We start from the raw sequence: 27768 nt of genomic DNA, 5'->3' as shown, positions 1-27768 counted from the left end.
TCTTTCTTTCTTTTCTTTTCTTTCTTTCTCTCTCTCTCTCTCTCTCTCTCTCTCTTTCTTTCTTTCTTTCTTCTTTCTTCTTTTTTTTTTTTTCTGGAGACAGAGTCTCGCTCTGCTGCCTAGGCTGGAGTGTGGTGCCATGATCTCAGCCCACTGCAACCTCCGCCTTCCATGTTCAAGCAATTCTCGTGCCTCGGCCTCCCCAGTAGCTGGGACTACAGGCATGCGCCCCCATGCCTGGCTGATTTTTGTATTTTTAGTAGAGACAGGGTTTCACTGTGTTGACCAAGCTGATCTCAAACTCCTGGCCTCAGGTGATCCACCCACCTCGGCCTCCCAGAGTGCTGGGATTACAGGCGCGAGCCACCGCGCCTGGCCATGTTAGTGCCCTCTTTCTAGGTCAGCCTCACACCTGCTTGTTCATTTGTTCTTCAAATTCTCAGGCACTTTCTCACCAGGCAGTCACTTAGCTCATGTGACCTACCCGCCTTGGCCTCCTAAAGTGCTGGGACTATAGGCATGAACCACTATGTCCAGCCCTTCTTTTTTTTTTTTTTAGAAAGATTTTGTTTTTGTTTCCATCAGAATGTCATATATATTACACAAATCAAATCTGTTGACATCTCAAGCATATAACAATTAAACGCTCTTACAAATTACGTAGGAATTATGTATACTGTGAGAAGTGTTATAATTATATAATCTATGTGATAATTTAGAAGTAACGAAGTAACAGAAGTAACAAAGCCTTGTAATTGAATAAAGTAATAAATGTGTTACTAGATTATCACAATTGATAAGTAATTGATAAACTATCTTCTTTTTCCTTTGACCCTTTTTCAAGTCTGTTCTAGTTTATTTTCTTTTTCATAGAGTCATTAACTATAGGCACAGACCCATGATTTTTCCCTTTTAATGTTCTTTCTTCCTTTTACTAAATTCTACTATATGGCAGGTGAAAAAAAGAGTAGTATATATTCCATTTTCCAAAGAGGTTACTAATTTGAATTAATAATTGAATGATTAGAATCAAAGGATCATTTGAGACATTTTGAGAAATATATTTCATTCAGCATTTATGTTTTAGGGATTCTCAAAATATGGACATATTAGAAAGAAAATAGTATACTTAAATTGGACTTATGATAGATTTTCAAAAAATTTACTCCATAACAGATTTCTGCAGATCTGTAATATTTTCAATTTTTTTTACACTGATATCAATATTTCTGTGTCCTGAATAATTGACACCTAACACAAGCCTGAAGACCTGAGTCTGAGCGTTCTTTTTAAAAAATGTTTTGTCATCAAATTATTTTTGTTCAGGGTTTAGAATTTGTTACTTTGGCAACAATGGTTATTTATTATTGAAATTTTGGATGAGTTATGAAAAATATAACAGACTGTGATAGTAATCTCATTAATAGTGAAAAAGAGATAAGCAAGAATGCAAAGAGAGTAATTTCTTCAGAAACATATAATGGGAAAAACAGATGTTTTATCTTTAAAGATACTGGGTACTGTTGTGGTTTTATCCATCTTCATAACACATTTTTAATTATCTCCACAATTATCAAAAGTTGAGTCTTCCATTAGTTCAAATTGTAATATCCATGTTAGACTCAATTAGTGAGGGACAGAGATTTTACAGGTGAACTGGGAGCAGCCACAAAAATCCCTTTCCCTTTTCTCAACCACTGGGAAAATTATCTTCCACTCTTTGCCTAGATTTGAGAGCTGTCAAGCATTAGAACTTCTGGGTGTAGATTTGTTTTCCTCCCCACAGCGTATGGAAGGACTGAATCTTGCCCTGAAGAAAAATCACTGGATAAGAATATTTTTCTGTTTAATCCTCTCCTATATACTCACTTGTTATTCTTTATCCTTTTTCCTCTTGATTCCGAAGTTTTCTTTTCCATTGTAAACATTCTCTAACTGTGGACTACTTTTTGGACTTGGAACTTCAAGCCACTGGTGAATTGTGAATCTCATTGCTAAACTGAAAATCTACATGTCAAATTGGCGCCTGAGATTCATTAAAATTTCTACTTAAGCTGAGCATTCTTATTTTCTAAGGCCTGCTGAGTACCTTCAGAGAAAATTTGAAGCTCAACAATATAAGCTGAAAGTGGAAAAGCAATTGGTAAGTAAAATAACAAATATGGGAGGCAATTAGGAATTTCCTAATAGTTTTTGTATTCACAGATATTCAAGTCAAAGTTTTTTCCACCAGAAAGTGAAGACTACTCTCTGCCAGTCCCCAGTTATTTTTTGTTTTTTATTTTTTGAGACAGAGTCTCGCTCTGTTACCAGGCTGGAGTGTAGTGGCAGCATCTCAGTTCACTGCAACCTCTGCCTTCTGGGTTCAAGCAATTCTCCTGTCTCAGTCTCCTGAGTAGCTGGGATTATAGGTGCCCACCACCACACCTGGCTAATTTTTGTATTTTTAGTAGAGACAGGGTTTCACCATGTTGTTCAGACTGGTCTTGAACTCTTGACCTGAGGTGATCTACCCGTCCTGGCCTTCCAAAGTGCTGGAATTACAGAATGTGAGCCACTGCACCAGGCCTGAATCCCCAGTTTTTAGTAGCTAAAGAAAATAATGGGAACAGGCTTGAATCAGAGTCTTAGCAGCCCTGATTCTTCCTTGGCTCTGTCTCTTCTGTGGGACCTCGGACAGTTCATTCAACCTATCTGAGCCTTAATTTCCTTTTCTATAAATGAGAAAATTTAGAGTAGATGAGCTTCAAATTTCCTTGTAGTGCTTTGGTTCTATTTTGTTAAAGATTCTTCTGCACATTAAAAAAAAGTGACTATGCCAGGTACGATGGCTTATACCCGTAATCCCAGCATTTTGGGAGGCCAAAGCTGACAGATCGCTTGAGCCCAGGAGTTCGAGAATAGCCTGGGCAACATAGTGAGACCTTATCTCTACAAAAAATACAAAAATTAGCCAGGCTTTATGGCATGTGCCTGTAGTCCCAGCTGCTCAGGAGGCTGAGGCGGGAAGATGGCTGAAGCTCACAGTGGTTACAGAGAGCTAAGATTGCACCACTGCACTCTGCCTGGGTGACAGAGTAAGACTCTGTCTCAAAAAAAAAGAAAAAAAAAAAAAAAAAAAAGTGACTGTTGTATTTTATTTGAAATGAAAGTTAACCTTTACCCTTAAATACTCTCAGAATTCTGGGGCTGAGAGGGGCTGGATTTGCACCCTATTTGTATTACTCTTGTTTCAAACCGCTGAAAACTTGTAGTTATATTCTTCTACATAATTCATGCTCTGGGGTTGCTAACCCTTTACAAAGCTTTGGTATCACAATTATAACTTAACATTTCCTAAAATAAATCTACATATCTCAAAAGGTAGCATAAAATATGGGTCACTTAGAATAAGCTACTTAAATGGTCAAATTAATTTTTAAAAATTGTTTACTATATGTGTGGCACAGTGGCTCACACCTGTAATCCAAACACTTTGGAAGGCCGAGGCAGGAGGATCGCTTGAGCTCAGGAGTTCAAGACCAGCCTGACATCATAGTGAGGCCTTATTTCTACAAATTTTTTTTTTTTTTTTTTTTTTTTTTGAGACGGGGTTTCACTCTTGTTACCCAGGCTGGAGTGCAATGGCGCGATCTCGGCTCACCGCAACCTCCGCCTCCTGGGTTCAGGCAATTCTCCTGCCTCAACCTCCTCAGTAGCTGGGATTACAGGCACGCGCCACCATGCCCAGCTAATGTTTTTGTATTTTTAGTAGAGACGGGGTTTCACCATGTTGACCAGGATGGTCTCGATCTCTTGACTTCGTGATCCACCCGCCTCGGCCTCCCAAAGTGCTGGGATTACAGGCTTGAGCCACCGCGCCTGGCCTTATTTCTACAAAAAATTTAAAATTAGCTAGACGTGACAGCATGTGCTTGTTGTCCCAGCTACTCAGGACACTGATGCAGGAAGATTGCTTGAGCCCAGGAGTTAGAGGTTGCAGTGAACCAAGATTATGCCACTGTATTCCAGCCTGGATGACAGAGTGAGACTCTCTCAAACAGAAATATGTATACATATTCTTATAGATATATATAAATATATATATAGATATATAGAATATGTATATATATATAATAAGTATATATATTTCTCTCTATATAAATGCTTTATACTTAAATTAAGAAAAATCTACTACTTACCACAAAACCCTCCCAGATATTGAGTTTGCTTAGTGATATGATTCTTGTTTATAGGAAAAAATCAAGGTCAAATCACAAGATGTTTCTGAAATAAAAGTATGCTTTTAAATTATTTCATTCATTAAATAGGGTCTTCGTCCATCTTCTGCGGAGCCAAATTACAACCAGAGAGAAGAGCTAAGAAGTAATGGAGAAGAGCCTAGATGCCAGGAGCTGCCATTTAGGAAAAACGAAATGAAGGAACAGGTTAAAGACTGTTTAATTCCAGGGCTACCATTGTATTTCTTTGTTTTACTGTCTTTCGTACGTTGTAGGAAGTTACTTCTATTTCCTACAGTGCCCCTGAGAGGACGCTGTTGTGTGAATACTTGGACACTCAATTTGTCAACACAATGCTGAGTGTTACAGGGGATACAGAGGTAGGTATTTCACTTTCTCAGAGAATGCAATATGTCTAAGTTCATGATGCTTTTCACCTTGGATTCATAGAGTAATGGTCCATCATTAACAGATTTGGCATTTGTATTAGTTTCCTGGGCTGCTGTAACAAAGTTCAACAAATTAGCTGACATAAAGCAGTAGAAATGTATCGTCTCACAATTCTGCGAGAGCAGAAATCCAAAATCAAGGTGTCAGCAGAACCAAGTGCCCTCTGAAAGCTGTAGGGGAATCCTTCCTTGCCTCTTCCTGGTTTCTGATGCATCGCTGACAATCTTTGGCATTTCCTTTATTTGCAGTTGCAAAACTCCATTCTCTGCCTTCATCACATGCTGTTCTCCCTGTGTGTCCCTGTCTTCATATGGCCATCTTCTTGCAAGGACACCAGTCATATTGAACTAAGGGCTCACCGGTATGATCTCAGCTTAACTAGTCACATCTGCAGTAACCCTGTTTTCAAATGGGGTCACATTCTAAGGCACTGGCGGTTAGGACTTTAACATATCTCTTTTTGGAGAGGGACAAAATTCAATGCATAACAGGGTTATATATAAAGGTGGAATTTATAAAGTAAGTGTACATCATGAATGCATTTGGGTTATACATAAAATCGAGCTCTGTGTCTGAAGCTGCTGTCTCACAGGGTATAAAGTACCCCAGCCAAACATAAGGCAGATTATCATTTTAGGAACAACAGATTTTTCTATCTTATTTTATATTACACACTTTTGAAACTGTAGGCTGCATAAGGATTATTTTTGTTATGGTGTTCATAAACACTTGAAAGTTTCTGGATAGGGTTTGCTTTCCAGGAATATTGGAAGCAGTTAGAAGAAATACGCCAACACTACCACAATGACATGAAAGAAATTAGAAAGAAGATGGGGAGAGAACTAGAGATAAGTTCTTTCTTCTAGGGGAAACATTGTTCTATCGATTTAGAGCTAACCAAATTGAGCTGCTATGAAAAGTAATGATTTCCTCATAGAAAAGATAAAGTTTTATCATAGAAATAATCATGCAGACTTCTTTTGTAATAGGAAAGCTGTCAGACCTCATTGGAGCTTCAGTTTATTATGGTTTATGAGAGACTGCACAAGATAATAAGGATATCTGAGATTGTCAGGAATGGCTATTATTAAAGTACCTATTGATTGTTTTCCTCATAAATCAGTCAATATGTATTTACTGAGCAGCAACTTTAGACAAGAACTGGATTAGATGCAGAAAGTCCAAAATGAGTATAAGTTCATGCCCAGAAGGAGAGGAAAAAAATCCCCCCACACTAGCATTTTTTCAACTATCTGCAGGGTAAGGTTCTAAAGGCTATTTAAGGCAAAATTTGAGTGCAGTTGAACTGATTCTTAAAAATCTCTTCAAGGCGCCACATTGGAAATTGATCATTCCATCTCCAAGAATGTCTATAGAGTTACTGCTTCTTCAGAAGCGCGTCAGATGAAATAGCCCGCCTGTGTTTGAAGACCATGTTGTAAGAAAGACACATGATAATTGAAACACTAGGAACACACGCAGTGCCCTAGAATGCCCTCCTAGGAGAAGCTTGCAGGCACTGAGATGGCTGTCTCCATCCCACTTGCACTGGCCACACACTCATTGAGTAGTGCCACCATGCTGCTGAAATTGATCTCTCTCTCTCTCTTTCTCTTCCACCACAGTGCATACAGATAAATTAATAGAAATCAAATGAATGTGTGGTACAATTCAGTTGTATTTGTCAGGCTGTGAACTAGAGCTTTCACATACTGTATTAGTCTGTTCTCACACTGTTGTTAAAGATATATCCGAGACTGGGTAATTTATAAAGGAAAAGAGGTTTATTGGACTCACAGTTTCACATGGCTGGGAGGCCTCACAATCATGGCAGAAGGCAAAGGAGGAGGAAAGTCATGTCTTACATGAAAGCAGGCAAGAGAGCTTGTGCAGGGCAACTCCCATTTATAAAAATCATCAGATCTTATGAGACTTACTACCATGAAAACAGTATGGGGGAAACTGCTCCCATGATTCAGTTCTCCATCTGGCCCCACCCTTGACACATGGGGATTATTACAATTCAAGGTGAGATTTGGGTGGGTACACAGCCAAACCATATCATACATACTACTACTACTACTACTACTGCTACTACTGCTACTACTACTACTTTCTTCTCCTTCTTATTCTTCTTCTTTTTTTTTTTTTTTTGAGACGGAGTTTCACTCTTGTTACCCAGGCTGGAGTGCAATGGCGCGATCTCGGCTCACTGCAACCTCCGCCTTCTGGGTTCAGGCAATTCTCCTGCTTCAGCCTCCTGAGTAGCTGGGATTACAGGCACGCGCCACCATGCCCAGCTAATTTTTTGTATTTTTAGTAGAGACGGGGTTTCACCATGTTGACCAGGATGGTCTCGATCTCTTGACCTCGTGATCCACCCGCCTCGGCCTCCCAAAGTGCTGGGATTACAGGCTTGAGCCACCGCGCCCGGCCTTCTTCTTCTTCTTTTAAAGACAGAGTTTCGCTCTTGTTGCCCATGCTGTTGTGCAATAGTGTGATCTCAGCTCACCACAACCTCTGCCTCCTGGGTTCAATCGATTCTCCTGCCTTGGCCTCCCTAGTAGCTGGGATTACAGGCACGAGCCACCGCGTCTGGCTAATTTTTGTATTCTTGGTAGAGACAGCATTTCTCCATGTTGGTCAGGCTGGTTTTGAACTCCTGTCCTCAGGTGATCCACCCGCCTCAGCCTCCCAAAATGCTTGGATTACAGGCATGAGCCACTGCACCCAGCCATACTTACTTTAATTTACCCCCATACAGAGAAGTTAAGTAGCTCATCCAAAGTCACTTAGATATTACAAAGCAGACTAAATATTTAAATATCTGACTTTAGGCTGGGCACAGTAGCTCATGTCTGTAATCCCAGCAATTTGGGAGGCTGAGGTGGGAGGATTCCTTTAGCCCAGGAGTTTGAGGCTAGCTTGGGCAACATAGGGAGACCCTCCCTGCTCTAAAAAAAAGTACAAAAAGGCCCAACGTGGTGGCTCATGCCTGTAATCCCAGCACTTTGGGAGGCCAAGGCGGGCAGATCATGAGGTCAGGATATTGAGACCATCCTGGCCAACATGGTGAAAACCCTGTCTCTACGAAAAATACAAAAATGAACTGGGTGTGGTGGTGCGCACCTGTAGTCCGAGCTACAGGTATTGATCGACTTACGACCTATGCAACTTACGACGATTCGACTTTACAACCACAATCGCTAGCCACAACTGCTCCACGTCTGGCAGCACAAACGTTGCCCAGCTGGGCGTACGACAGTGCGGACCAGCTTCCGGCAGCACTACCATCTCCGCGTGCACCATTTCAACTGTACATATAGCCTACTCAACTTACGACCAAATCGTGTTACGACTGGTCTGCCGGCCCCAATTGTGGTCGTAAGTCAAGCACTAGCTGTACTCGGGAAGCTGAGGCAGGAGAATTGCTTGAACCAGGGAGTTAGAGGTTGTGGGGAGCTGAAATCATGCCACTGCACTCCAGCCTGGCAACAGAGTGAGACTCAGTCTCAAAAAATATATATATATATATGTGTGTATAAAAATATATATACTCATACATATATATATTTACATACATGCACATATATACAAAAAAATTTTAAATTAGCTGAGCATGGTGGTTTGCACCTGTAGTGCTAGCTACTTGCGAGGCTAAAGCAGGAGGATTGCTTGAGCTAGGAGTTAAAGGCTGCATGATTGTACCACTGCATCCCTGCCTGGGATACAGAGCAAAACTCTGTCTCAAAAAAATAAAATAAAGTAAAACAAAACAAAAATCAGACTATAAAACCCCTACTTGGATTCATGCCTGTAGTCCTAGCACTTTGGGAAACCAAGGCAGAAGGATCACTTGAGCTCAGGAGTTTCAGACCAGCCTGGGCAACATAATGAGACTCCATCTCTATAAAAAAATTTAAAAAATTAGTGGGGCGTGGTGGCAAACACTTGTAGTACCAGCTACTCAGGAGGCTGAGGTGGGAGCCTGAGATTGAAACTGCTGTGAACTGTGATTGTTCCACTGCACTCCAGTCTGGGCAACGGAGGGAGATCCTGTCTCAAAAAATAAAAAAATATAATTAAAACCACTATTTTTTCTGGCATATGCAGATCTACTTGTAAATGGTTGGAATGATGAGACACAAAACTGTCACAGAGTAAGCCCCGTAGGTGCACAGGTGCCAAGATGAGCAGAATGAGCAGGAAATGGGTTTTTATGGAAGAAGTGAGTGGGGCCTAAACTGGGTCTGAGAAGAAGAGTGGAATTTGGAGAGGCAGAGTTAAGGCAGGGGAGTGGGCATTCTGAAAGAGCCATGCAAAGGTTGGAAGAGAGGACTGCGTGTCCTGGGAGGGGCAGCGTGGAGGTGGTTCTCTCCAGAGCAGAGGCCTGGCTCATGGTGGGCAACCTCGAGCCATCATCAGCCTTATGTCTAAAGCTGGTCTGGGATGGGCAGCCTGAGCCCTGCAGAAATGGATAGCAGACATTTCTACAGAGTCTATGGAGGAAGGACTGGGAAATACTGAGGCTGCCATGTGGAGAAGGAGCTATGAAAAGGGTTCTGTCCAGCCATTCCATTGATCACACATCAGCCAAGTAGCCTTCAGAGCTCACTCAGAACCACTCTTGTTGACTGCGTATAATTTGTGTTAAAGGAGAACTCAAAAATAAGTCATAATACCTATTTGGTGAAGAAGAGTAACCTGCCTGTCCATCAAGATGCATGTGAGGGAGAAGCACCTGTGCAGGTAATGATGGCTATTATCAGATGTGCGTGTGCTGTGGTGCGTGTGCTCCACCCGAGTGGCTCTTACCTTTTGCTGTGCGGCACAACCATGTAGGGAGCTTTTTAAAAATTCAGATGCTTCTCTCTGCCCTAGATGGTCTGGGATGTGGCTCAGGCATCCTGTCTGCAGAAGCTTGCTGGGTGATCTATTGTGCAGCTAGGTTTGAGAACTGCTGCTCTTTAGTATAAAAACCTTCCACTCTCTGGAGGGTCTGAGTCAGTGTCTCAGACACATTGGTCTAGAAATCTGACAGCCAACTTCTCTTCCATTTCAACCTTATGTTTTTGGTGGAGGTAAGAGGCTTGGCAGAGTTGAAATAACAAATAAATCTCAAGAGAGTTTTTTTCCCCGTCTGAGAAAAGATTATACAATTATAATGCAAGATGAATCTGTTGATTTCAACCAATTCTGAGAATTACTCAACCTGTGAAATAACCTGATAAACAGTGCTCTTATGATTACATGTTTTACTTTTCAAGGACTTATGTTGATTTTGTGAATAAGAAGCCCAAGTGTACTTTTATTTTTGCTTAGTAAGAAGATTCTCAATGATTTGGCCCCTAATGAGAATTATTACTATCTCATCTTTATAATTAGTGTAATTCTTTGTGTTTTAAATTATATCTATTATTAGAGCTTGATCCAGAGTCAACTAGAAATGGAAAATCCTCAAGGAATTATAAACTTGTCATTCAAAGGTGCCAGTAGGATCACAGTCAAATTCTGTGAAAACACAGCTCAGATGTTACAGATGTGTTTTTCTCTCACATTTTAACCTAGTTAGATTAAATCCAATGCCTTAATGTTTTTAAAAAGTCAAGTAGTTAAAAATAAACCAATGGAAGAACACAAACAAATGATGGTACCCTCCCTCAAAAAGTTTGTATCAGGAATTGGGTGATTAAAATTTGATATGTTTTATGCAAGAGGAATAACACTGAAAGAAAACACACCAAAATGCCGACGGTGGTAATTGGTGGTATCTGGATTGGTGTGAGTAGTGGTGATTATTGTCTCTCTACTTTTTAAATTTTTTATAAGAAGCTTACAGTACTTTTACCACAAATATGTATAATAAAGTGTCTGTTCCTTAGTTCTGTCAGTACTCTAATCAGTATCTTCAGACAAAAACAGCCATCTGAAAGCCAGGAATGGTGGCATGAGACTATAGTTCCAGCTATTTGGGAGGCTGAGGATCCCTTGAGCTCAGGAGTTTGAGACCAACCTGGGTAATACAGCGAGACCCCCATCTTTTAAAAAAAATAAAAATAAAAAAGGCATCTGCTATTTCCTGAAGGCTGTCCTCCAGAGCAATCCAGCAGCAGATCTCTTTGCAAACTTCTGTAAAGGAAATAATTATCACCTAATTTGTCTACTTTTTGAATTTAGGTTTTAATTATCTTATATGAAGGAAATCTGTAGCTATAAAATTAGACATGTTTGATAAAAGTCTTTATTTGTAGAGTTATCTTTCCAAAATACTAATTTGGACACATTATTTCTCTACTCGATAATCAATGGTGACTGCCATTTTCCTTAGCGTGGCCTGCTAGACTTTTGTGAGTTGTTCCTAACAGAATCTTCCAGCCTCATTGCTCACATTTCCCCCAAACATACCCAAGGCTCTAACCTTCTCAAATTACTTTTTAAAGCCCTACTTATTTACAAAGACATCTTCCTTTTAACCTTCAGGCCTTTGTAAAATGCTCATTCCTCTACTGAAATATCCTTTCCCTCTCTTCTTTTCTTGCAGAGCTCATTGTATCAGACCTCCTGGTGAAGTTTCTAGCACAGCTTTTTTCCCTTTCCCTCTTAGAATTAATGACGCCTCATCTGTACTTCCACAGCTTTTCCAAATACTTCATACACAGCCTGTGTCATTGTTAGTTATTTGCACTGCAACCTGGGGAAGGGTGTTTTTCTGCTTTGTAATATTATGAAGTCTGAAATTGGGGCTGTGACTGATGTATCTTACTTACATTTGCGAAATTGGTTGTCTGATCTGCTTGGATAGTCTGGTCATCTCAATTGTACAATCTGTGTCCCATTACTTTACTTTCCTTAAAATACAATGATCTCAGATCCCAACCCTGATCTACTCCCGTGAGTGGGACATTGAACCTCAGTCTGCTGTCAGGCTCTCCAGCATCATGTAATCTGAAAGTCCTTCACGGTCCTGTGAAGATTGTTAACTGTGCAGCCATGAGGTCTGGGATCTTGAGGCAGGGATACCAGGCTGGTGTCCTGTCTCTTGCTCACTACTCCTATGTACTGCCACAGGTTAGGACTTGAGTCCCCCATCTCCTTTAAAAAATGGTTTTATTGAGATATAATTGATCATAATAAACCACACATATTTAATGTATATATTTGATAAGATTTGACAGGCACACCCATGAAACCATCACCACAATCAATATAGCTAACGTATCCATCACCGGCAAAAGTTTGTTGCACCCTTTTGTAAACTCCTCTCTCCTATTCTCCCAACCTCTCCTCCCATCTCATCCTCATGCAATCACAGATCTGCTTTCTGTCGCTGTAGGTTGGTTTGCATTTTCTAGATTTGTTTGCATTACAAAAATGGAGTTGTGCTATATGTATTCTTTTTTCTGGCTACTTTCATTCGCATAATAATGTTGCGATTTATCCATATTAATAGTTCATTATTCTTTATTGCCGAGTATATTCTATTGTATGAATATATCAAAATTTATTGATCCATTCACTGTAGAGGGATATTTGGGTTGTCTCAGCTTTTGGCTATTATGAATAAGCTGCTAGGAATATTCATGTAAAAATCTTTTTTTTTTTTCTTTTTTGCTCTGGAGTTTTGCTCTTGTTGCCCAGGCTGGAGTGCAATGGCATGATCTCAGCCCACCGCAACCTCCACCTTCCAGGTTCAAGCGATTCTCCTCCCTCAGCCTCCCAAGTAGCTGGGATTACAGGCATGCACCACCATGCCTGGCTAATTTTGTATTTTTATTAGAAGCAGGGTTTCACCAGGTTGGTTAGGCTGGTCTCAAACTCTCAACCTGAGGATCCACCTGCCTTGGCCTCCCAAAGTGCTGGGATTACAGGCGTGAGCCACTGCGGCCGGCCATCAAGTACAAATCTTTATGTGGTCATATGCTTCTTTTCTTTCTTTTGGGTAAATATATTGGACTGGGATGGATGGATTGTATAGTAGGTATATATTTAACTTTCTAAGAACTGGCAATTGGTGTTCCAGAATGACTGTACTGTGTTACACTCCTCTGGGCATTCTATGAGTGTTTCAGTTCTCTCTGTGCAGCTCCCTGCTCTTTAGGTCTTTGTCCTTCAAACTCTAGCACCTGAATACCCCCAAGCATTGTCTTATCAACTCAGGGAGTCTGCCACACTCACATTCGGTTCCCCATCCCTGCACCATGGCCTGGAAACTCTCAAGACAGGAGGCTGGGGCAGTTTCAGGGCTTGTCTCATTGGTTTTCTGTTCATTGCTGGATGTCTAATGTATTAAAATCCATTCGTCTATCATATATTTGATCTGGCTTTTTGGTTGTTTTGGGTGGGGAGTTAAATCTGGTTTCTGATACTCTGCCTTGGCGGAAAGTGTAAGTTTTCAGTGCCCACTGCTGGGGAGGGGTGGAGAGCACTCACGAGTTCCTTTTGGAGATTGAGTTAGAGAAGGTGTGAGAGGTTACATACCTGCTCTGGAGCCTTTACCCCACTGTTCCCTCTGTGTGGAAAATACTCTTCCCGGACCTGCATATGCCAAGGTCCAATATTCCAGGGCTTAAATCAATTGCCAAATAAGCTTTGCCTGTGTTACTGTCATCCCTACTCGTTTTCCATCCTATTATCCTATTTTATTCCCTTGATAGCACTTAACATTTCTGAAATTATGTCATTTGTTAACTCATTTATTATCTATCCTACTCCAGTAAAATGTAAGCTCCATGTCAACAGGGGCCTCTCTGGTCATGCCCACTGTGCTAACCCATTTTGAGGGTGTCTGGCCCCCAGGGAGTGCTCTGGTGAATTTGTGGAGTGAATATTAAGATGAAGATGATGCTAAGTAGGCAGTGGATATGTGAGTCTGGAGCTCAGGGGAGAGGAAAGGTGAAGCCTGATGATACCCATTTAAGAGTCACTGCTTAAAGGTGGCATTTAAATTCATAGGAATGAAGGAGACCCCTTGTATTAAGGAAGAGAGGAGCAGAGGGCCCCAGATAGGACCCTAAGAAATCTCTGAATATAGAGCCCATATCTCAATTGTGCCTTTGAAATTTTTGTCATCTAGTTTTAGTTTTCTTCTTTTCCTCCTTGAAATTGCCTGCCAATTTTTAGAGCCCTCTCCTTCCTTTATACCATCATGAGTTGTGCACTTCGCCTATTTTCCTGATTAAGATCATAATCCTCTTAAGGGAATGATCCTATAGTCAACATTACATTCTTGAATTGAATTGGTTTGCACTGGAGTGGACTGGAGTGATCAGTATTATCACATTATAGAATTTCACCCACTGAAGTGCCAGTGTTAAATGTATTAATATTTCAAGTTAATGGATACTGTGCCCAAGTTTTTAGTGAATTATTAACTTTCCATTATAAAAGTTTGTTTTTGTTCTCAAATCAATTATCAGATTTAACACAGAAATGAACTCATGTAAACATACAGTGATAGAATTGTATTTTTCCCTAAACTTTCAGGACATTGAAAGAGACTTCAAACAAATTAGGCTTCAGTACACAAAGGAAAGTAAAAATCGAGAACAGAGATATAAAGCTAAGGTAAGAAATACTTTTGTCTTTGGGTTCCATATTAAATAGCTGGCTGGGGAGCCACCTTGTGATCTGGGTTGCCTACAAGATTTTCTTCTATTTTATAGAATTGCTCTATTTTCTGATGTGAGACCAATGGTTTTAAGAATCTATACTGTCAAATAAAATTGACCTAGGGAGTTGTAATTTAGTGGCTTTTATTGAATTGCTATACTGATTTTTTTCTTTCCTTTCTCCTAGAAAGGGGTAAAGTTTGAAATTAATTTAGACAAATGTATTTCTGATGAAAACATCCTCCAAGAAGAAGAGGTATGCCATTAAGTCTAAATTTCCATTAGTAGGTATGAGAAAATACACCTATCTTACCTAATAACATGTTTCATGACATTACTTCACAGGCTGTAGGGATAATTTTTTCAACTTTTAGATTCAGGGATACATGTGCAGGTTTGTTACCTGGATATATTGCGTGATGTTGAGGTTTGGGATATGAATGATCCCGTCATCCAGGTACTAAACATAATACTCAGTAGTTTTTCAAGCCATGCTCCCTTCCTTTTTCCCCCCGACTGTAGCAGCTCCCAGTATCTATGCCATCTTTATGTCCATGAGTACCCAATGTTTAGCTCCCACTTATAAGTGAGAACATGCAGAATTTGGTTTTTTATCCCTGTGGAATTTAGATAGTGGTGCCCAGCTGCCTTCATGTTGCTGCAAAGGACATGATTTCATTCTTTTTAATGGCTGCATAGTATTCCATGGTGTATATGTACCACATTTTCTTTATCCAGTCCACCACTGATGGGCATCTTGGTTGTTTCCATGACTTTGCTATTGTGAATAGTGCTGAGATGAACATGTGTTTTTTTGGTAGAATGATTTGTTTTCTTTTGGATATTTTCACAGTAATGGGATTGCTGGGTTGAACAGTAGTTCTGTTTTAAGGTCTTTGAGAAGTATCCAAACTTCTTTCTATAGTGGTTGAACTAATTTACATTACATTCTTACCTACACTACGTAAGCACTCCCTTTTCTCTGCAGCCTCACCAATATTTGTATTTTGACTTTTTAGTGATAGCCATGCTGAGTCATGTGAGATGGTATCTCATTGTGGTTTTGATTTGCATTTCTCTGATAATTAGTGATGATGGGTATTCTTTCATATATTTGTTGGCTGTTTACATGTCTTTTGAGAAGTGTCTGTTTCTGTCTTTTGTCCACTTTGAAATTTGGGTTTTCTTTTCTTGTTCAGTTAAGTTCCTTATAGAGTCTGGATATTAGACCTTTGTTGGACTCATAGTTTGCAAAAATTTTCTTCCTTCTGTAGGTTATCTGTTTGTTGATAGTTTCTTTTGCTGTGCAGAAGCTCTTTAGTTTAATTAGGTCCCACTTGTCAATTTTGTTTTTGCTGTAATTGCTTTTGAGGACTTAGTCACAAATTCTTTCCCAAGGCCCATGTTCAGAATGGTGTTTCCTAGGTTTTCTTCTAGGATTCTTTTAGTTAGAGAGTTAAAGGTTTTTTTTTTTTTTTTTTTTTTTTTGAGGAGGAGTCTCACTCTGTCGCCAGGTTGGAGTGCAGTGGCGTGATCTCGGCTCACTGCAACCTCCGCTTCCTGGGTTCAAGCAATTCTCCTGCCTCAGTCTCCTGAGTAGCTGGGACTGCAGGCCTGTGCCACCATACCCAGCTAATTTTTATATTTTACTAGAGATGGGGTTTCCCCATGTTGGCCAGAATGGTCTCTATCTCTTCATGTTGTGATCTGCCCACCTCAGCCTCCCAAAATGCTGGGATTACAGGCGTGAGTCACTGTGCCTGGCCATAGTTAAAGATCTTACATTTAAATAGTTAATTCATCTTGAGTTAATTTTTATATACAGTGAAAGGCAGGGGTCCAGTTTCATTCTTGCACATATAGCCAGCCAGCTATCCCAGCACCATTTATTGGATAGGAAATCCTTTCCCCATTGCTTATTTTTGTCAGTTTTGTCAAAGATTAGATGCTGTAGATAGGTAGCTTTATTTCTGGTTTCTCTATTCTATTTCTTGGTTTATGTGTTTGTTTTTGAACCAGTACCATACTGTTTTGGTTACTGTAGTCTTATGGTATAGTTTGAAGTTGGGTAACATGAGGACTCTGGCTTTGCTTTTTTTGCTTAGAATTACTTTGGCTATTTGGGCTCTTTTTTGTTTACATATGAATTTTAGAATAGTTTTTTTTTTTTTTTCTAATTCTGTGAAGAATGACATTGGTAGTTGAATATAAATGTGTTGAATCTGTAGATTGCTTTGGGCAGTATGGCCATTTTAATGATATTGATTATTCCAATCCATGAGTGTGGAATGTTTTTCTATTTGTTTGTGTCATCTATGATTTCTTTCTGTGTTTTGTAGTTCTCCTTGTAGAGATCTTTCACCTTCTTGGTTAGATGTACTCCTAGGTATTTTATTTATTTATTTTTTTGGTGGCTATTGTAAATGGGATTGCATGCTTGATTTGGCTGTCTGCTTCAATGTTCTTGATGTATAGGAATGCTACTGATTTTTATATTTGATATCGTATCCTGAAACTTTGCTGAAGTTGTTTATCAGCTCCAGGAACCTTTGGGTGGAGTCTTTAGGGGTTTCAAGGTATAGAATCATATCATCCATGAAGAGATAGTTTGACTTTTTCTTTTCTTATTTGGATGCCTAGAATTTTAAAAAATATTTCCAGAAAAATATTTGGTGTTCAAATGAGTCTTCCAAGTGCTTTTTATTCTCTGATTTTATTTTATTGTGGTTATTTCTTTAGGTAAATTATATTTTAATTTACTTTTCTTTAAATAAAGGAGCTATTTCACTCATAATATTATTTGTTATCACAGCCAAATTAAAATAGAAGACCTGAATATTTGGTGTTCAAATGAGTCTTCCAAATGCTTTTTATTCTCCCATTTTATTTTATTGTGGTTATTTCTTTAGGTAAATTATTATATTTTAATTTACTTTTCTTTAAATAAAGGAACTATTTCACTCATAATATTAATTGTTATCCCTGCCAAATTAAAATAGAAGACCTGATATATAGTCAACAACTAATATAATGACCTAAAAAATTGAACAGGTACCCTGAAACTAGGCACATTTATTTTAGGCCTTAATTCATTATTGATAATGTTGGGTAAATCTCATTTATGCATTTGGGCTCTCCTTGCCACAGCAATAACTGTCCCAACACAGTAAATCCAAATTTCATTTTATTACTTGATTTTAACATTTTTTTAATCCTGGTTTTATTAGACCTATAACAAATGTCAAAATTAACTGGTTATTTTTCCATTTTACCTTTTCTGAATTCACCTCTTAAGTCAATGTAGGTATGAATAATTATACACGATGCTCAATCTTTTTCTTTAATGTTCTTTTTTAGCTTAAAACACTTTCATGTTAGCATTTCTTATTTTTATGAGCATTTGCTACATAAAGACTTCATTAGAGTTGTGATAATTAGAATTCACTTCTGTTCAACCATAAGTTCCTAAATGCCCTGGAGCTGTGACATCAGAGTAGAACAGATCTGGGGACCTGCTTCTGGGTGGGAACTTGAGAAGTGGTACTCTCACAGAGCTTCTGTGAAGTGAGGTGCTGTCGTTGCCCTGCTGAAATGAAAAAATGGAGTCCAAGAAGTTTTAACTGCCATTCTTTTTTATTCTTTGCTTCTATCTGCTTGAAACAGAAGTGGTCATTTTGGTATTGACTATAGAATACTAGGAGCAGATTTAGGCACCTGTTTAAGAATGTTGCATACTTAAAGCAGGGCATGAATGACAAAATCTTGAGAGCACTGTAGCATGGAACTGAAGTGGAATAATATTGAAGGCAGAAAGTCTAGGTAAAATTAAGTTGCCTTATGACCAGTGCTTGACACTGTTGACCTGGAGAAGAAATGAAAACATTTCTATTTTCATTTTATTCTGACATAGCTCTAGTTTAAAAACTCTATGGAGTTATTTAGTTTTACTAGGAACACAAAAAATGTGGTTTTTCTTTCTTGCAAAATATGGCTAATTCATCATGAAACACTGTGGAATTGATTTAGGTAATGGATATACTAAATGAAACTTTGACCTTTGAGGATGGCATGAAGTTTAAGGAGTATAAATGTGTAAAGGAGCATTGAGATTATACAGACAAAGCATTTGAAAAACTCCACTGCCCAGAAACAGGTATGGGTCTCTTGAAAGTTGTAACTGAGAAGGAACTGTTTTATTAGCAACCCATCTTGAACTCTGTCCCCATGCATCTGCCTCGCCTTCACTGTTACTTGACCCTCTCTGCTCTCCCTGAGCAAGGCAGAAACACACTTCCTATTCTCCTGCCACCCATACAGAGGCCACGCTCCCTGAGATCCAGCCCTCCTCTCCTGCTCCACACGCACTCCCTCCTGCAGCTTCAGCTTCTCCCACAAACCAAATATACATCACATGGAGGGTAATGGGGTCAGTAGAGACAAAGTAGTGATCTAAATTTGTAACATGTTGAGATTTAGGTCTTTATGGCATCTGTTGCAGATGCTGTGTGAGACTGAAAGCCTGGGGCATATCAGGGATAGATAGCTTGGTGGCCCTTAGCATATCTGTGGTTTTTAACCTTGGTGATGTCAAAATACCTAGGGAGAGGGGCTGGAATGAGAGGGAAATGGAGCTTAGGACAAAACTCTGCCACTATATGGACAAATTTTGGAGACTCAGGAGAGAGTAAAGCCAAAGGAGGAGAGACAGGTCATGGAGGAGGCACAGGAATTGGCAGCATCAACTGGAAGAGAAAGGCCAGGTGAAGTGGGTGGGATTTGGCCCTTCAGGAACCCTTAATGGCCTCAGGGAAAGCGGTCAACTGTGAAAGGGGTAAATTCAACTGTTATCTTTGTGTCAGTTTGCTGGGAAGAGGAGAGCAGGTTGGCTGTTTTTTTAGATGAAAGGAGGAAGAAAAACCCTTCATTAGTGGTATACTGAAAATTGTCTCCCTGTAATTATTATTCAGGCTGAAGAATTTTTCCATATATTTGTTGACCGTTCATATTTTTTCTTTATCTTTTTTTTTTTTTTTTTTGAGATTGAGTCTCTCTCTGTCACCCAGGCTGGAGTGCAGTGGCGTGATCTTGGCTCACTGCAACCTTCATCTCCTGAGTTCAGGTGATTCTTCTGCCTCAGCCTCCCGAAGTAGCAGGGACTACAGGTGCACGCCACCGTGCCCGGCTAATTTTTTTTTTTTTTTTTTGTATTGTTTGTAGAGACAAAGTTTCACCATGTTGGCCAGGCTGGTCTCGAACTCTTGACCTCAGGTGATCCACCGCCTTGGCCTCCCAAAGTGCTGGGATTAGAGGTGTGAGCTACGGTGCCCGGCCAACTATTCATATTTCTCTTATGAATTATGTACTCTTGCCCTTCCTCCTTTTCTCTACTGAAAGCGACGTTTGTTTTTTATAAGATTGATTTAAATCAAACCTTTTCCTTTAATGTATTGCAAGTGTTTTCCCCAGTTGGTTGTCAGATCTCATTTTTAGTAACAGCAAATATGTATGAATGTGTGTGTGTGTATTCATTCACTTAGGAATAAAGTTTACAAGAATTGTGCAGTGTGTAGAAAGAAAACTGTAAATCCTTACTGAGGTATTTCAAGGCCACTTGAATAAATGGAGAGAAATAACAGTGCTATATATTGGAAATACGTTTTTCAAATAAATATTGCACTATCATTGTCTGAGGTATCACCCAGAGCTCTTTGTCTTGTGACCAAAAGAAAAGGAACGCAGACACCAAGGGTGAGTTTGGAGTGAAAGTTTAATGAACAAAAGAGGAAAGCTCTTCACTGCAGAGAGGGGACCCAAGAGGGTTGCCATTTCACAGCTGAATAAAAAGGCTTTTATGAAAAACGTAATGGGGCTGGGTGTTTCACTTGTACAAGGCATGAATTTCTGGCAGCTCCACCCCATCCTCCTGCTGTGCTGACTGACAGGGGCTTGTCTTTGGAAAAGGCACCACTCAGAAAATGACATGATGGTTGGCTGGGCATGGTGGCTCATGCCTGTAATCCTAGCACTTTGGGAGGTCAAGATGGGCAGATCTTGTGAGGCCAGGAGTTCAAGACCAGGCTGGCCAACATGGCAAAAGCCTGTCACTTACTAAACATACAAAAATTAGCTGGGTTTTGTGGTGCATGCCTGTAATCTCAGCTACTTGGGAGGCTGAGGCACAAGAGTCACTTGGACCTGGAATGTGAAGGTTGCTGCAAGCCAAGATTGCACCACCATACTCCAGCCACACTCCAGCTGGGGTGACAGAGCAAGTCTCTGTCTCAAAAAAGAAAACAAAAAGAGAAAGAAAATGACATGATAGTGTAAAGGACCAATTGGAGACTTGGCCAACAACTGACTGAGTGTCAGAGTGATGGTTCATAGAAGCTTGGCTCACAGTCCAAAGTATGCCCCAAAAAGAAAGGAATGTGCTCATTGGAGCCCACCATGAACATGCCCACAAAAGGAGAAGGAACTGTTTCCTGGAGGCCCACTGGTTGCACCAAGGACAAAGGCATTTCTGTGTTGGGCCTTGCTCCCTTATCTATGCAGCTGTGGGCATGTTTTAGGCAAGTTTCCTGTGCTAGTTCCCTTATCTGTGTCTGCAGCTTGATTTTTCTGACTGTTCTTTTGCTTAAAAGAATTCTACCAAGGACCTGCCCTAACTGCCTGCCTAACTGGTTCGTTCTTTCTCCACCCTCAAAATGTGGATTTATGGCCATTTCAATCAAAACCACAGTAGGACTTTTTTTTTTTAATGGTATAGGGAGATCTCAGCAGGTTGGAGAATTCTAGAGCTTCTTAAGTAGCCAAAAATTTTGAAAAAGTACAGTGAAGTGGAATTTACCTTTCCAAACGTCAAAATATATTACAGAAATTATAGTCATTCAAACAGTATGATAGCAGCACCCAAGTAGCTAAAACAGTGAGAAGAGAAAGTTAGAAACAAATCCTAGCATGTATCATAATTCTGCACACATGAAAAGTAACAACACAAGTCAGTGTGAAAAGAAAGGACTCTTCAAATAAATGCTGCTGGGCCAACTGGTTAATAGTTTGGGGAAGATTGTGAAATCAGACCCTAAATAATATGATACAACAAAATAAATTTTAAAAAATCAGAGTTTATATGTAAAAAAGTTATACATTAGAAAATGGAATAAAAGAGTACAGGTAATTTTTTGAACAGGGAAGAGCTAGCTGTTCAAAGGACATAGAAAAATATCACAGAATAAATTAGTAATAATTCAACTTTAACAACAAAAAGCTTTAGTAAAGCAAATAATACTAACCCCTAGAATTATCATTTTCAATTATTTAGTTTAAATAATCATAAATGTCCACAAAAATTTAGCCACAAATGAGGTCATTATATAATGGTGTTATTAATAATAGTGAAAAATCACCAGCAGCCTAAAATCTGGCAGGAAAGGATTAGTTACATAATATTACATTCATGAAGCAGAATACTACATTTGCTTTAAAATAGCTGTATAGAAGAATCCCAAAGTGCTGGGATTACAGGTGTGAGCCACCATGCCTGAAGGAGGCCACGCAGTAGGCTGGAGAAATAGGCCAAGTGACAGGTGGATATTGGGACAGCTGGGACTAGAGAGGAAATAAGTTCTTTTCTTCCATCCCCCTTCCCTCCCTCCCTCCCTCTCTCCCACCTTTCTTTCCTTTCTTCCCTACTCCTTTCTTCCGCTCTCCTGCCCTTTTGTTCTTCCCTCTCCTTTTCCCCCTCCCTCCTCCCTTTCTTCCTTCCCTCCCTCATTCCTTCTCTTCCTTTCAACTCTTTCCTCCCCTCCATCTGTCCTCCCCTTTCCTATCTTTCCTTCTCTCCCTCCTTTTCACTCCTCCCTTCCCTCCTTCCTTCCGTAGTTCTCAAACACTGATCCAGCACCTTCTGCACGCCTAGCACTAACTAGCTACTGAGTCTGCCACAGGGAGTGGCCTGTGCTGCTGCGGAGCTTCCAGTCTAAGGAGAGCGAGGCCATCAGCCCCTGCCAGGCACTTCCTGCAGGGTGCTTTAGGAAGTGGGAAGTGCTGGGGAAAAACAAAAACGAACCCAGGACAGGCCAAGGAAGGGAGCTGCTGGGAGGAGAGGGATGGGCGGGCCATGTCCTTGCTGGATGGTGGTGAGGGAGGCAGCCCTGAATGCAGGGGGTGCTGGAGGGGACAAGGGTCTTCTGGAGTGAGGGTGGTCGGGGTGGAGGGAACAGCTAAAGCAGATGCCTGGAGAGATGTGTGAGCATCAGGCAGGTGTGAGGATGGAGAAGGGTGGTAGGTGGGAAAGGGAGGGAGACGGGTGGAAGGTGAGGCTGGAGGCAATGAGGAAGCTCAGCGTCCCTTTCCCAAAAGCTGAACCTGGTGGCTCAGACCGAGGAAAATGGGGCCGCTGTGGGTCTGAGCAGAGGAGGGTGCAATGGATTCAGCTCATACAGGTCTCCTGTGGCTGGAAGTGGAGAGAGGCTGGGGCAGAAGTAGGGAGTGAACCAGGGCCTTGCTGCTGGATGCATATTCAAGGTGATGTCAAGCAAATCTGCTGACTGATGGAGTACAGGAGAAAAAGGCATTGATCTGACCCAGGCCCTGGGGACTGAACACTGGAGAGAGGAGCTGCCATCCACTGCAATGGGGAAGGAGCGGGGCAGGTCTATACAATGGGCAACTCACAAAGACAAGAACAAAGCCAGACCCGCCAGCTCCCACTCAGCTCTCCCCTCCCCATCGCCCACACCAGGGTCTTTGTCTTCCTGCCTGGTCCGTCCCTTTCCCAAAAGCCGAACCTGACTGTGATTCCTCTTCTTGGTGATGAAGAAATTCAGAGGGAGGAGGCTCAGGAAGGTAGCGATGGTGGAGGGACCCAGGAGCTGGGGACAGAGGGAACAGAATATCAGGAGATCCCAAGGATCCCAGCTGCCAGAGGCATGTGAACCACAGCAACTCCATCTTGAATAGGAGCTGGGTAAAAGGAGGCTGAGACCTACTGGGCTGCATTTCCAGGTGGTGAAGGCATTCTAAGTCACAGGGTGGGACAGGAGGTCAGCACAGGATACAGGTCACCGAGACCTTGCCAGTAAAACAGGCTGCAGTAAAGAAGCCAGTCCAAACCCCACCAAAACCAAGATGGCCAGGAGAGTGACCTCTAGTCGTCCTCACTGCTACATTGCCACCAGCGCCATGACAATTTACAAATGCCATGGCAACATCAGAAAGTTGCCCTATATAATCTAAAAAAGGGGAGTCATGAATAATCTACCCCTCGTTCAGCATGTCATGGAGAAATAACCCTAAAGATGGGCACCAGTGCCCTCTGGGCTGCTCAATGGAGTAACCATTCTATCTTTACTTTCCTAGAAAAACTTGCTTTTTCAGGAAAGAATAAACTTGCTCTGTGGCTCACACCTGTAATCCCAGCACTTTGGAAGGCTGAGGCAGGCGGATCACCTGAGGTCAAGAGTTTGAGATCAGCCTGGCCAACATGGTGAAACCCCATCTCTACTAGAAATACAAAAATTAGCCAGGTGTGGTGGCAAGCACCTGTGATCCCAGCTACTCAGGAGGCTGAAGCAGGAAAATCCCTTGAACCCAGGAGGCGTAGGTTGTAGTGAGCCAAGATCACACAACTACCCTCTGTCTAGGCTGGGCAACAGAGTGAGAGTCCATTTAACAAACAAAAAACAATAAAAAAAATCCCAAAACAACCCCAAAAAATGTGCTTTTACTTTATGGACTCACACTGAATTGTTTCTTGCACGAGATCCAAGAACCCTCCCTTGGGGTCTGGATTGGGTTCCCTTTCCTGTAACACAGCTGCAGATCCTGAAGATGGTCAGACTTGGATCCTAAGATGTGGAGTCGGGGAATGTGATAAGGACAGCCACCAGGTCCCAGGGATCTGGGCTCATAGGGGTCTGCTGTTTTAGGAGGCGCCTGCTGAAGATGGGTTCCTTCAATGTCAGGGAGGGGAATGGCCCACTTATGCAATGGGGAGAGAATCATATTCAAGACAGAACATGCACACACACAGGAGTAGGACTGAGGGGTGTTCCTGGCCACAACAGTGAAGTTGAGACCGCTGGAATCAGGACTGGGTTCAAATCCTGACTCTGACGATTGTGAGTGTGGCCTTGGGGCAAGTCACCTCCCTAATGTGCAATTCCCTTGTCTGCAAAATGGGAACAGAGTTGTCCTCATTTTGCATGTTTGCTTATTACATTTAAGTATTTTCCTAATCATTTCACCCTCATGACGGTTGTCAGACTTAGCAAATAATCATACAGATGCACAGTTACTTTTGAAGACAAAGAGTGAATAAGGTTTTAGTTTAAGCCTTGTGCATGATTTGGGACATACACTGAGAGTCCGAAACTCACACTTCAATGGATGTCCTGTGTTTTCTCTGGAAACCCTACTCCCCACCAACGTGATGCTTTTGGGATAGTTATATTCCCTCTCTCAGCTTTGGTTTCTATTTCTGGAAAATGTGGAAGTGCGGGGGTAGAATAAATGATTTTTAAGTTGCTGTGACTTTCTCAGAGTCCTTCACAAGTTACTTGAACCCATTCTCTCACCAAGCCCCACCCCAACTCCAGTCTGCATGCCTCAGTTTCCACTCTCACTCCTTCGGAATACTATTTTTTTTTTTTTTGAGATGGCGTCTCGCTCTGTTACCCAGGCTGGAGTGCAGTGTCACAATCTTGGCTCACTGCAACCTCTGCTTCGCAGCCAATTCTCCTGTTTCAGCCTCCCTAGTAGCTGAGATTACAGACGTGCGTCACTATGCCTGGCTAATTGTTGTATTTTTAGTACAGACAGGGTTTCGCCGTGTTGCCAGACTGGTCTCAAACTTCTGGCCTCAAGTGATCTACCCACCTCAGCCTTCCTAAGTGCTGGAATTACAGGTCTGACCCACCCCACCCAGCTCAAAGAAAAGAGAACACTATTTTCTAATCCTGGGTGAGTTTGTTTCATTTATGCAGCAATGGCGCCACCTGGTGGCTGCATGGAGAAGTGCCCTGAGGGTAAACCGCCCACAGCAGGGGTTGGAAAAACACTCAAGGGAATCTGACAGAAGATGAGCATCTCTCTCTGGGGCAAAAATGGTTCATTAAACTGTAGCAACCCCAGTATCCACCCCTCATTCACCAGGATCTCATGGTGATGTTAGGAGCTGTCTACCAAGACGCAGGAAAAGTGCACAGGGAAAGTGACACGGTGCCTTACGTGTGGATATCTTGGTCTTCTCTGAAGTTTTTTTTTTTTTTTTTTTTTTTTTCTTTTTTTGAGGTGGAGTCTTGCTCTGTCTCTCAGGCTGGAGTGTAATGGTGTGAGTCCGTGTAACTGCAACTTACGCATCCCGGGTTCAAGCGATTCTCCTGCCTCAGCCTCCTTAGTAGCTAGGATTACAGGCACCTGCCACACCATGCCTGGCCAATTTTTGTATTTTCGGTAGAGATGAGGTTTTGCAATGTTGGCCAGGGTGGTCTCGAACTCCTGGCCTCAAGTGATCCACCTGCCTCAGCCTCCTAAAGTGCTGAAATTACAGTCATGAGCCACCGCACACGGCCTAGTCTCTGATTTTTAGCAACGATGGTGTCAACCTGATCAATTGCCCTGAATTTTCCCATGTTCTTTCTCTCTCCTCTCTTTCTTCCTAATGATAATATGTATGCACTGCACACCAAGCACTCTCTGAGTGCCTTCGATTGTACTTGCTAAGCACCTATTGTTTGCAAGGCCCTGCAATACAAGGTGAAGGCATTAGAAAACGTCCTGGCCCCTAGTCCTGGCAAAAACGATCATACGCATGTGCATTTCATTTTTTTTCAAGTATTCAATTATAATCAAAATGCCACTAACATTTTTCACAAGGCCAGGCACAGTGGCTCATACCTGTAATCTCAGCACTTTGGGAGGCCTAGATGGGTGGATCATTTGAGGTCAGGAGTAGGAGACCAGCCTGGCCAACCTGGTGAAATTCGGTGTCTATTAAAATTCGAAAATGAGCCAGACCCAGTGGCACACGCCTGTAATCCCAGCTCCTCAGGAGGCTGAGGCTGGAGAGCTGTTTGAACCCAGGAGGCGGAGGTTGCGGTGAACTGAGATTGCACCAGTGCACTCCAGCCTGGGTGATGTGGCAAGACTCTGTCTCAATAAAACAAAACATTTTTTACAATTTTTAGAAAGAGGGTCTTGCTCTGTCTCACAGCTGGAATTCAGTGGTGTGATCACAGCTAACTGTAACCTTGAACTCCTGGCCTCAAGCGATTCTCCCGCCACAGCCTCCCAAGTAGTTAGTGCTATAGGTGTGCACTACCAACATGCCCAGTTAATTAAAAAAAAAATTTTTTTTGTACAGATAGGATCTCTCTGGTTGGTATGCTACCCAGGCTAGCCTTGATCTCTTGGCCTCAAGTGATCCTCCCACCTCAGCCTCCATATGCCATTATACCTTACATGTACCTAGTCAGGGCTCATGCCTGTGATCCCAGCACTTTGGGAAGCCAAGATAGGTGGATCACTTGAGGCCAGGAGCTTGAGAGCACCTGGCCAATGTAGTGAAACCTCATCTCTACTAAAACCACAAAAATTAGCTGAGTGTGGTAGTGCCTGTAATCCCAGCTACTAGGGAGGCTGGGGCATGAGAACTGCTTGAACCTGGGAGGCGGAGGTTGCAGTGAGCTCAGATCACGCCACTCCACCTGCCTGGCCAACAGAGACTCTGTCTCAAACAAACAAACATCTAGCCAGGGCTCTGGAAACCATGTCATACAGTATCTGCATGGGAGAAAGAGATCACACCACCTGTTTTTATATAGCCCATGAGCTGCACAATAATGTTTATTGGTTTTATATTTTTAAATACTTGACAAAAATCAGACTGGGCACAGTGGCTCACACCGGCAATCCCAGCACTTTGGGAGGCTGAGGTGGGCAGATCACCTGAGGTCAGGAGTTGGAGACCAGCCTGGTTAACATGGCGAAACCCTATCTCTACTAAAATACAAAAATTAGCCAGGCCTGGTGGCACTCACCTGTAATCCCATGCTATAGTGTAGTGGCACGATCTAGGCTCACTGCAATCTCTGCCTCCTGTGTTCAAGCAATTCTCCTGCCTCAGCCTCCTGAGTAGCTGGGAATACAGGTGTGCACCACCATGCCCACCTAATTTTTTTGTACTTTTAGTAGAGATGGAGTTTCACCATATTGGTGAGGATGGTCTCAATCTCCTGACCTCGTGATCCGCCCACTTCAGCCTCCCAAAGTGCTGGGATTACAGGCATGAGCCGCAGGCCTTTTTTCTTTTTTTTTTGAGACAGGGTCTCACTCTGTGCAGGTGCAGGCTGCGCTGAGTTCTGACTGTACTACTGCACCCAGGCTGGAGTGCAGAGGTGACATCATGGCTCACTGCAGCCTGCACCTTCCCTGGATTCAAACAACCCTCCCCTACTCCCCCAGCTTCCCGAGTAGCTGGCTACAAGAAT

The 27768-nt window shown here is 41.8% G+C and overlaps 1 protein-coding gene across 1 annotated transcript in view; it reads left to right on the top strand.

The window, feature by feature from the left end:
* NEK5 (NIMA related kinase 5) overlaps window positions 1-19329 on the top strand; it is a 50545-nt gene extending 31216 nt beyond the window's left edge. Inside the window, 7 exon segments of the mRNA XM_032277250.1 lie at window positions 2077-2143; window positions 4311-4427; window positions 5432-5516; window positions 9325-9419; window positions 14154-14234; window positions 14466-14534; window positions 18305-19329. Coding sequence (XP_032133141.1) covers window positions 2077-2143; window positions 4311-4427; window positions 5432-5516; window positions 9325-9419; window positions 14154-14234; window positions 14466-14534; window positions 18305-18478 — 688 coding nt within the window. The 3' untranslated portion in view covers window positions 18479-19329.
* The last annotated feature ends 8439 nt before the right edge of the window (window positions 19330-27768 follow it).

The sequence above is a fragment of the Sapajus apella genome, unplaced genomic scaffold (assembly GCF_009761245.1).
Source record: "Sapajus apella isolate SASKATOON/1434 unplaced genomic scaffold, GSC_monkey_1.0 scaffold9, whole genome shotgun sequence".
Taxonomy (NCBI): Eukaryota; Metazoa; Chordata; class Mammalia; order Primates; family Cebidae; genus Sapajus; species Sapajus apella.
This window is presented reverse-complemented; position numbering and strand designations above follow the sequence as displayed.